The sequence below is a fragment of the Ipomoea nil genome, unplaced genomic scaffold (assembly GCF_001879475.1).
Source record: "Ipomoea nil cultivar Tokyo-kokei standard unplaced genomic scaffold, Asagao_1.1 scaffold0125, whole genome shotgun sequence".
Taxonomy (NCBI): Eukaryota; Viridiplantae; Streptophyta; class Magnoliopsida; order Solanales; family Convolvulaceae; genus Ipomoea; species Ipomoea nil.
Genome location: NW_017616553.1, coordinates 1 through 12307, shown reverse-complemented (window position 1 = coordinate 12307; position 12307 = coordinate 1). Strand labels below are relative to the sequence as shown.

At 33.6% G+C, this 12307-nt stretch overlaps 1 protein-coding gene across 1 annotated transcript; it reads right to left on the bottom strand.

The window, feature by feature from the left end:
- Positions 1–2824: 2824 nt before the first annotated feature.
- On the bottom strand, positions 2825–5810 carry LOC109169352 (aquaporin NIP2-1-like). The gene is made up of 5 exons (XM_019318254.1): positions 5445–5810; positions 5086–5310; positions 3558–3755; positions 3340–3401; positions 2825–3271 (listed from the first exon to the last, which is right to left on the bottom strand). Exons 1-5 carry the CDS (start codon positions 5568–5570, stop codon positions 3004–3006), a joined length of 879 nt encoding a protein of 292 aa, XP_019173799.1. The 5' UTR covers positions 5571–5810; the 3' UTR covers positions 2825–3003.
- Positions 5811–12307: the final 6497 nt, after the last annotated feature.

Below are 12307 nucleotides of genomic sequence, written 5' to 3'. Positions count from 1 at the left end.
GAGTGCTGCTGGGATGGTTGAGCAGCCTGTGAGTCAAGTACAGCCCGTGTTGTTCGTTTTCTCTTGCTTTTTGTTGTAGGGGTGACTGCAGTGTTGTGTTCAGCCGCCGTCTGTGAGGGTTGTGATGGTTCTGCAGCTTGAGAGCTCAAGACTGCCTTTGTTTGTGAGCGTGTTGTCCTTCGTTGAGCAGTGTCCATTGCTTTTATTAAAAACGTTAGAAAGCAAGTAACTCATATACAACATATAATATAGATTGATGGAAGGAAAATATATTCCTTATTTCAGTAGAGGGGGGATGGGGAGTGCCGAATAAATCCAGCCATGCTCTACCGAAAATAATATAATGTCCTTCAATAACAGTTACACATAATTGGTAATATAGTAACATAAAATTCATAATTTCACAAAGAAAATTCATAATACCAGAACAGAAAATTCATAACCTTAGAACAGAAAGTTCATAACTGCAATATAGATCAGAATCCATAATCTCATATGAGAAAATCCATAATTCCATATTGTCCATCAATAACAGTCACATATAATTGATAGTATAGTAACATACAATTCATAATATCTCACAAAGAAAATTCATAACCTCAGGACAGAAAATTCATAACTCCAAAACAGAAAGTTCATAACTGCAACATAGAAAATTCATAACTACAGAACATAAAATTGACAACTCACAATACAGAATTCATACTCTCATACGAGAAAATTCATAATCTCTAACAGAAAATACATAACCACATATAAGAAAGTTCATAACAGCAAAAATGTAATTTCATAGGCACAATAGAAAATTCATAATCTCACACAGAAAATACATATTTGCATGACATAAAATACATATTTGCATGACATAAAATACATAAGTGAATGGACGTTATGGACATTCAAAGCTTGCATAGAAAGTGAATAAACAGCAGTAAAAAGCATATACGAATCAATTCATAATGGTTAATCTACACGTATATAATGCTACAGATATACATTCATAAGCTCATAACATTACATTCAAAACCCCATTTCAAAATTTCGAAATATGTACACAGAATACAAATACCCTAAATCATAAACACGAAAATACCTGTAATACAAGTGAAGGAACGTTGAGAATGAGCAATGGAGAGGCTGTATCCTTTGGTAGCTACGTGAGAACGTCAAATTTTGTTTTACAAATGCGAGAACGAGGAATCCGAGAGCAGAGGTGAATGGCTGTGGAGCAGAGTGTTTGAGAGTGATCGAAGGAAATGGCTGGGGAAGATGAAGCGATAGAAGAGAGCTCGAGAGTGGTGTTCCAGAGAGCAGAGCGATGGAGGTTGCTTGGAGAGGAAGTGAAATGGCGTAGTGGAGAAGCGGAAATGCTATGGTGCGTTTAATTTAAAAAAAAAAAAAATGTGAGTGGTGGGAGTTAACGGTGCCACTTACGGGCACCGTTAGTCCCACTCACTCTAAACGGTGTCGTATGGAACCGTGTTCACCAACCATGGTGAACACGGTTCCATGGCATAACAGCCCGCATGCTGGACACGGGTCCAACTCATAATGATTGTTAAATCCTACTTTGGGCTTTGGGTTCATTAACAGGAATACAGGATGGCGATCCAGTCCCATAGTTTTTGGACCAGTCCAAATAGGGGTAAAGCGCAATATATATTGCAATCGTTATGATGTGCATCCGTATGCACCATATGTAAAAACGACGTCGTTTTGACGTCTAACTTAAAAAATAATAATTCAAAATTGCATAACTACACATCCATAATTTTATCACATCTATAATTTCATAACTATAAATCCAGAATTGCATAACTACACATCTATAACTTCATAACTATAAATCCTGAATTGCATAACTACATATCCATAACTTCATAACTACACATTCATAACTTCATAACTATAAATCCAGAATTACATAACTACACATCCATAACTTCATAACTACACATCCAGAATTGCATAACTATACATCCAGAATTGCATAACTATACATCCAGAATTTTATAACTAAAAATCCAGAATGAATGAATTACAAAATGAATAACATAATGTTGTTGTTGGGAATCGAAATTGATTTTTTTTTAAGTAGGATGCGCGTTTTGATGCAAAACGACGTCGTTTTTGCATTCGTATGCGCCATGCATGGCGCATACTGTGGATCCTGCTCCAATACACATAATTTAATTTTATAATGTATAGAAATTCATGTTCATAATTTACAGAATTTATATTTATAATACACATAAAACGATATAATAAAGACACATAAACACTTAACATAATACATATAATTCATATTTATAATGTACAGAATTCATGTTCATAATACACAGAATTCATGTTCATTATGATATTTATGTGTATATGTATTATGAATATAAATTTTGTACATTATGAACATGAATTCTGTACATTATAAAGTCAAATTATGTATATTGGACCAGGGTCTACAGTGCACTGTGGACTTTGTTCCACGATATAACAATTGGGGGTAAAGTATATGACACAATTAATTCTCGCTCAAAATATTCTTGCCTATTAATTTTTTGTTTTTCTCAAAGTATTTAAGGGTGTTGAAGCTTCACAACGATTTTAAACACACAAATTATGCACTTGACAAACCAAATAGAAAGTAGAACACTTCGAGAAAGTGCATTAAATTGAGAGCTTTTAGCATAGGATGAGAAGGACAAATCCCGATTATTTTTGGTTTGTACATAATGTAATATATAAATTATAAATGTTCAGTTCAATTATTAATTTAACATTATTAATAGAAACAAAACACATCATTCAACTTGGTATCTATGTGATAGAATAAAAATAATCCACCCATAGTCGTTTATATAAACATAATAACTGTATAGTACAACCAGAACATTTCATATTTATTAGGTACAAATTAAACACATAATGGATGGTCATCAGATTTACATCCAAGAAGCTTTGGTTTCTGGCCTGGGTTACATATATAGATAACCAAGAAACCATAGATCACAGAGCATTGAGGGGATCCCGAACATCAGCCGCCGTGTGTTCAACGTTGTCGTTCTTCATTCTCCGCAACTGGAAAGACGGCAAATGTTGCGGTTGGACGGCGTGGGTGGGCTTGTCTGTGAGGCGGATAAAGCTATAGCACCATGCCCCCAGCAGCGTCCCGCAAACAGGTCCGACAATGTAGATCCATATGCCCTTATAATCGTTGCTTGCTATTGCAGGCCCTATGGTCCTTGCTGGGTTCATCGATCCCCCCGATATCGGCCTGTTCATAACGAGTTTCAGATAAAACTAATCTAGTCAAGTTTACGGGATTTCGGGTTCTGTAATTACCCAGCAAAGATTGAAGTAATGCACACGGCCGAACCCACTGCAATGCCAGCCAGCTCCCCGATCTATGACATGATCGAGAAAATTCAGTTAAAGAAATGTGTTTCGTCTCAGCTAAAAGCTTAGAAATGTCTTATAGGTTTAGTGTCTGTGACGACCTGAAAAATTCAGTTAAAAAAATAATGTGTTTCGTTTCAGCTAAAAGCTTAGAGATGTCTTACAGCTTTGGTGTCTGTGGCGACAGCGGAGGTGACAAACATCATAGAAAACGTGACAACGATTTCCGTGATTAGGGCTTGAACATAGTTGTTCCCCGACGGCGTTGTCGTGCCGATACGTCTAATGGGGTTTAAGATTACACGGAGAGTGAACGCCGCCGATGTTGCTCCGGTCACCTGTGCCGCCGCATAGAATGGTACCTATAAATTAATATGCCATTTTCAGCTACCATTATTGAACAAATTAAAACCACAATTAAGTACATAAAATGAACATTATGCAGAAAATAGAAAATAGGGAATTAAAATAAATTGTGTTCCTTTATGGTAACAAACACTACGGCCATGGCCATTAACACGAAAAACACCTGTTACGTTGTTATGTCCCTGTTCTGGGGTCATTGTTAGAATTTATTGATTGTGTCTGGATTTTGATAAATACATATGAACTACCTCTACTCAATACTCATCACCAAAAGTTTATGACTATAGATAATAATTAATGGCCATGCCCTCCCTTATCATTAATGACCACCACAAACACAATAATTCATGGATAGTATGCCATGCCTCTCAACACACTATTAAAAAATGTCTCCATTATTGTACAAAGTTGCAATATAATATATATGGCCTGCCACTAAAGTTGCAATATAATATGTCCTCCACTATTGAAGGATATATATGTTTCATTGGTATGAGATAAGTTCGAACGTATAATCTATTGAACTATGTGTTCTCCTTCAACAATTTGATAGTTGAACATTAAATGTACATATGCTCAACACATAACTATTTATTAACGGGAATATTTATTCATTTTTCTTGATAAGTAGATAACTAAAAAGTGAAAAATAAATGGTACATTTACCAAATAACGAGGGAAGTTATATGTCAATCAATTCCATTGACATGTGCATATCTGTATAAGTTATAACATTTGCCTCACCTACCCGACCACTGCCTATGACACAACATGGGTTGGGGTGGATATTCGGGTGGTATTTAATTCATGTCACTTAAATAGTGGAATGATTCCACTTTTATATATACATATATTTTTTTTTTTCATCTTTTTACTATTGCTTCTAAAGTTTCTTTATCCAACAATCATTTTAAACAAATTCATAACTTTATTCAATATTCTCTCTTGGCATAATTTGCGCTTTATTCAATACTCTCTCTTGCATATTAATTTGTGAGCTATTGCATAAGAATGGAGTATTTTCGGTAGTGACTGTTAGTCGTTTATCTCATAACTACTTTCCCAACTTACTAAAACATAAAAAAGTTAATACCGCCTTCACTAGAGATCAAACTCATCACTTCTCATTTGGAAGAGTCACTACGTGTCACTAGACCACAAGTTCAAAGGCTTTTAATGTTTTACTTAATTACAAAACACATAGTAATACTTCTTTGAATTCAACGAGAATATATGACAAATTAAATATAAAAAATGAGAGGAATTTAATTGAGGGAGAGAAGAATTATAGAACGAAGTAGGCGGTGATGATGAGGAAAGAGTGACCTGTCGCCATGGAAAATGTCGGAAGGCGGCGAAGGCAAAGGTGACGGCGGGGTTCATGTGCGCGCCGGAGATGTGTCCGACGGCATATATCATCACCGTCACGATGAGGCCACCGGCCACGGACGCTCCTAGCTGCGACACTCTGTGCGCGTCGCTGGCGCTAATGGCCGCCGATCCCGCCGTCACAAACACCAACAAATACGTCGCTATGACCTCCGCAACCACCTGCAAAAAAAAAAACCTCAATTACATCGAGAAAAGAACATTCATTCTAGCTCCAACATCAACAGAACTTTTAAGGATTTTCCGACAGGATTTCACCGTCGCATGCAAGACGATCATGCATGGATCAAACTAACCTTGTTGAGAAAGTGCGGCGGGTAGCATTGCCGTTGAAACAACCGCCCAAGGCGGCTCTGTGATTTCGGGTTTTCAACGGAGACAAGCCCGTTAACGTTGTTACCCTTTCCGTCTTCATTCTCCATTATTCCCAGCCTGCCTCTATGACTTAACTATTAGATCAAAATATAATCTAACGATACTGAAAAAAACTAGCGAAAAACAGGTAGTTGGGGACTAAGGTAGCAACTGAATTGAAGCTGCTTTAATTTGTTTTCCCAGGCCACATGAACTAAATTATAACTAACTAATCATACATAAATATAGTGTATGTTCTGGCCGGGTATCGAACAAGTGGTTTGTATTATATACACATGTGGACTCTATAGTCTTTCACGTCCTGATCCAGGTCGGACATCAATGAGGGAATAGTGAAGACTTATAATTGACGCTAAACTATTCTTTTATTAGGCAAATGGATAAATGAAGAATATATAAAACTCTTATCAAATGTTTAAATTTTATGAGAAGAATAAAATAAAATAAATATAATAAAAATTGTGTTAGATATTTACTTTTCCTTGCCCTAAAACAATAGTTGAATTCCCAACTCCAATGCCTTCCACACCTTAGCTCGACAGAGTATTTTTGAAAATGTAAATTAAAATAAGTTAATGATTCAACAGACAAGGCCAAATGTTAATATGCATAAGGAATTTACTCACTTATACTGCTTATTAAACTTGTGAGCTTACCTTCTGCGGGCTAGATTTCTTTTCCTAAGTCAATCGGAGGATGCATGCTATACATTAGTAGGCAGTAAAAAGTGGGTGTTTATATAGTATTAATATTCTTATAATACATAGTATATTTTATATATTATATATTTAATGGGAAGTTCTAAGGTGTTGATAAATATTGTGTCGTGTTGTATCAGATATTTTGGAAAACAAAGTATTTTTCATAGTATTATACGGATTCACATTTTAGATTTTTTCATACTTATATTATGTTGTTTATATATATATATATATATATATATATATATATATATATATATAACATGCTAATGGCTATTATGTTGCACACAGAGTCACGGCCTTCCAACAGTGAGTCAACAACGCCTCCACTTAAACTCAATCTCATGACCTTATCAAGTCAACAACGTCTCCACTTAAACTCGATCTCATGATCTTCCACATGAGAAAAGTCACTACATGCCATCTGAGTACAATATGCTTGGCAGGAGAGACCCTTGTTATTATCACTTAAAACTATTCCAGAGGTTATGGGTTGGATTGGACTTGTTAAATCACACATATTCATAAAGAATATAATTATGTCATTGATTAAATGATAATGACGAGTTTTTTTTTTTTTCAATGATAATAATGAGTTATTTTTAAAAGTTTTCTGAAAGGTTTAATTAGGCACAAAGGTTTGATTAGGCACAATAATCTTTATTGATGTTATCTTGCAGGTATGATTTTGTCCAAATTTTTGGTGTGAAAGATGTGGTTAGATTTAAGTCGTTGATCTAATCTAGATCAACGGCTCAAATCAATGAAAAAAATAGCGTTGTTATAAACTCAGAATTTGTAACTGGCGCTCACAACAGTGTTACTTATGATGTTAACCTCAGTTTTGTTCTCATGGATATCAAAAGCCTACGAGTTGTGGTGTATGTTTACGAACTAATTGATGGTAAGGTAAATCTTTACAAAATTGATTTTAAGAAGACATCACCACCTGTTATAATAATATTATTATTATAATTGTTAAACCAAGAGTTAATTAGTTTGTTAATTAAATTAAGTAGTGGGTGGTGTGTATGCAGTATGTGGCTTAGTGTATGTGGAGTACATGGAGCATACATTCCTAATTTTTAGCTTTATTATTATTTCTCCTTTACTATAAAAAGGCTGTGTATCAATCTTTTTCAAATATCAATCAAGTGAATTCAATTCTCCCTCTCTCTCTCTTCTCAAATATATATTATATATATATTATAGATATATTATATTTAATATATATTATATTAAATATATTATATTTAATATATCTAACACCACCAGAGCTGGCCACTCATAAGCAATAAATTAAAACATACATTTTTACTTCCATTTAACTGATTGCTGAAACATGATTGCAAAAGGATAGTGGTTGTATTTTAAGACAGCAAAAAAAAAAAAAAAAAAAAAAAATGGCACACCTTAAGAAGGAAAGCCACACACCTAAAAACTTTAGGCCAACGCACCTTAAGTTTCAACAACTAACGCACCTTAAGCACAAATACCACTCATCTTAAGAAGGAAAATTACGCACCTTAAAAAGGAAAACCACGAACCTATAGCTTTAGACTGACGCACCTTAAGTTTTAACAACTGACGCACCTTAAGCACACAACACATAAACCATGCACCTTAAGAAGGAAAATCACGCACCTTAAGTTTGACATAAACGCAAAAAGACCAAATTGCCACCGCATTTTTTTTAATCACCGTACGCGTTTTTTAATCCTTGTTAATTCTAGACGTTGATCTTAACAAGATCAATGACTCTCATCTCACCCCACGTTTGCACCTAAGCACATTATATATCTGCATTTGGTCCGTATTATATATATATATATATATATATATATATATATATATATATATATATATATATTTCAAACAAAATGCAACGCTTAAAAGTTATTTTATGTCATGCATGTGTGTGTTTCAATTTTATTAGCTAGGAGAAGACATAAACTGTACGTCTGTACTATTTGATTAATTAGTTCATTGTTACTCATTACAGTTTAGTGAAACATGACTCATGAGGGACTGCTAAGTGCCTTAATTATTCATTCCAATAGTATTTTAATAGTTATAGTAATGTTGCATTCGATCTGATTAATGATTATAATATTTGGTCTTGTTAAAATATTCACTTTAAGCATCATATCCTTGTCACCAAGGATGTTCATAGTAAAAAAAAAAATTAGTATTATTGATAGGGAATATATCTCAGTTTTGACCTCCATGTACGTCCGTGCTCTCGTTTTGTAGTCGAGTCGGGGTCATGGTCAAAATCAACAGATTAAAGTCAAACTCATATGTACTTGTGCCTATATAAAGGGCATTAGCCCTTCATTTTAGGGGTTCTCCTTCCTAGTCTCTACTCTCTCTCTAAACATTTAATAAAAGAAGTCCATTTTGCTCAATCTTCTCTCTACTACTCTATTGTTGATACACTTTATATACACTGCACTCTCGAGACATACACACGGGATACACTTCGCATACTCCGAGTAATATTCTGTATCATGTATAAATTGACATTTTCAGTGGTCGTTTTGAAATATTAATATGAGTGAGAGTTCCACTTGAATTTCAGGTCAGGTTAAGTCAAAGTCGATTTGGATTTACCTAGTCAAAAATGATGAATTTGATATATTATATGTTGAAAATGAATACTAGGTAATTGTGAAATTAATTTTCAAAGTGTACTAATTGAATTGGAAAAAATTGAAATGTTTGGGATTACTTTGAAGTAGCATTTGTTTGATATTAGAAAAATATTTATTTTTACGCTAATATAAATATAACTCAACTTTTTTAAAGAATTTGAATTACATAACATGTAGAAGTATGTTTTTTCTATGGACGCCTGTATAGACATCTCAATTGGTTACATGAGTGAAGTTGGGAACAATAATTCGGTATCGAGTCTCACCAGCGGCACTCTGAGAGCAACCTCCCAAAGTGACCGGACTTCGAGTTACCATGATTTACATCCCCAGATGTTCTGTTGTGTTCAGCTGAGTTATCATGATTTACATCCTCTCATATAATCTGTCGAGCCTAGGATTGGCGAAGATTCAACTTTTTGAGAACAAGGGATTACCAAAATGAGCTCTGATATTTTTGAACACCTGTGCACCAGTGAATTGACGAATTTATCGTGATTGGCAGTTAGCTTGTTGCCGGTGGATAGTAATGAACTAATGATATATATGCTAAATATAGAAGGTATGATAATATAATGTATGGTTTTTTGTTATGTACTCGGTGCATTTATTATAAAACATGTCATATAGCATAATAGTACAATATTAAATGCAAAATTTTACTATGAATATTATATATACATTGCTAATTTAACTCCAACTTGTCACCAGTGGACGGCCGGTGAAATTCCATTTAATTTACATTGCTAATAAATTAACTCCAACTTGTCACCAGTGGACGGTTAGTGATATTTCATTAATTATATATAGATAATTTTTTTTATTACAAAGGAAACTTAACATTATTATTTCGAAATATATAATATTTAAATTTGTTATTGTGTATTAATAATCGATGAATCGCATAGATAATTAGATAAACTACACTATGGGATTAGTGTTAATATATGGGTCGAACATATTAACCATAGACTTAACGTATTATTTACATAGATAATTAGATAAACTACACCATGATTTCCTCCCAAATGTTCTGACGGGCCGGGGTGTGGGGGGCCCTTAGGGTTGGCAATAGTTATGTTGTGCAACCGAATGTACCATGCGCATGGTGCATACGGTTCAAAACGACGTCGTTTTGATTAAAAACGCGCGTCCCACTTAAAAAAAAAATCAGGTTCGACTCTCAGCAATAGCATTATTGTGGATATATAGTTATGAAATTGTGGTTATATAGTTATGAATTTATGGATATTTAGTTCATTCATTGTGGATATTTAGTTCAATCATATATTGTGGATATTTAGTTCATTCATAGTGTTCATTCATTCATTGTGGATTTTACTTCATTCATTCATTCATTGTGGATTTTTACTTCATTCATTCACTGTGATATATAGTTATGAAATTGTGGTTATATAGTTATGAATTTCTGGATATATAAAAATGCTATTGCCGGGAATCGAACCTGATTTCTTCTTTAAGTAGGACGCGCGTTTTTTTAACTAAAACGGCGCTGTTTTGCAACCGTATGCACCTTGCAAGGTGCATTCGGTTGCACAGCATAATTTGCGTAGGGTTGGGGTTCAGCCTTTTGGAAGTATTTAACATAAATATATGTTTGAAATTTAATCTACACTTTATGCATAACTCAAAGATGAAAAATGTCATTTTTCAAATAATTTCGACCCAAATAATATTTTTAAGTGCATAATTTTACGAGTAGTTATGCTGTGCATCCGTATGCACCATGCGTGGTGCATACGGATGCAAAAACGACGTCGTTTTATTAAAAATGCGCGTCTCCCCTTTAAAAAAAAAATCAGGTTTGATTCCCAGCAACGGCATTATGTTGATAATTCATTATGGAATTTTAGTTCATAGATTATGGAATTTTAGTTCATTGATTTTGGAATTATAGTTCATCGATTATGGAATTGTAGTTCATCCATTCTGAAATTTTAGTTCATAGATTCTGGAATTTTTAGTTCATTCATTCTGAATTTTTAGTTCATAGATTAGATTATGAAATTTTAGTTCATAGATTGTGGAATTATAGTTCATCGATTATGGAATTTTAGTTCATTTGTTGTTGCTGGGAATCGAACCTGAATTTTTTTTTAAGGGAGACGCGCGTTTTAATAAAACGACGTCGTTTTTGCATCCGTATGCACCATGCATGGTGCATACGGATGCACATCATAATTTGCCTAATTTTACTTTTAGGATTAGGATCTTACAACTGGCAAATTATGTTGTGCATCCGTATGCACCATGCATGGTGCATACGGATGCAAAAACGACGTCCTTTTAATAAAACGCGCGTCTCCCCTTAAAAAAAATCAAGTTCGATTCCCAGCAACAACATATAAACTAAAATTCCATAATCGATGAACTATAATTCCATAATCTAATCTATGAACTAAAAATTCCAGAATGAATGAACTAAAATTCCATAATCTATAAACTAAAATTTCAGAATCGATGAACTACAATTCCATAATCGATGAACTATAATTCCATAATCAATGAACTATAATTCCATAATCTATGAACTAAATTTCAGAATGAATGAACAATATAATGTTGTTGCTGGGAATCGAACCTGAATTTTTTTTAAAGGGAAGACACACATTTTTTAATAAAACGACGTCGTTTTGAATCTGTATGCACCATGCATGGTGCATACGGATGCATAGCATAACTATCCCTTACAACTTGCATAGATAATAGATCCAAATTGAAGCCTATGAAGTATTAAGCCCAATTGGTCAGCCTGCAACAAATTTTTATGTGGATAATAAATAAAATGAGGTACTCCGTATATTATTTATTTATTGAATATAAATTATTTGATAGTATATAAAATAATATATGTTTAGCACTAAAATAATGTATATTCAGTATATAAATAATGTTATTTATATAATATAAATATATATATATTTATTTATCTTTCACATGGTTATGCGGACCGTGGTTCATGGAATAATAATTGGTCAACTTACATAATTTTATCATCCAAAGTCCAAACCAAGTCACAATTTCGGTAATCCCATTAAGAGTAATGCTATTGATCCATAAAAATTTTATCTTCATAATTTTTGTTGTTTGATTGGTTACTTTACTTTTTTTATTAAAATAAGTGGAGACAATCAATTCTGGCACTCAATAATTACGTTGTTTGATTGATTACTTTACTTTTTTTATTAAAAATAAGTGGGGACAATCAATTCTGGCACTCAATAATTATAAGTCTTATCATGAATGGAGTTCAAGACAGAAAACATTAGGAGGGGGTAAGAAGAATTTACATTGCAAAATGTCAACAAAGCCTAAGAAAATAATTTTATCAATACTTTTTAACCTCTTAAAAATGAGGTGAAAAGCATACGAAAGTGTGATTAAAAATTTGTACTGAGAATACTTAGT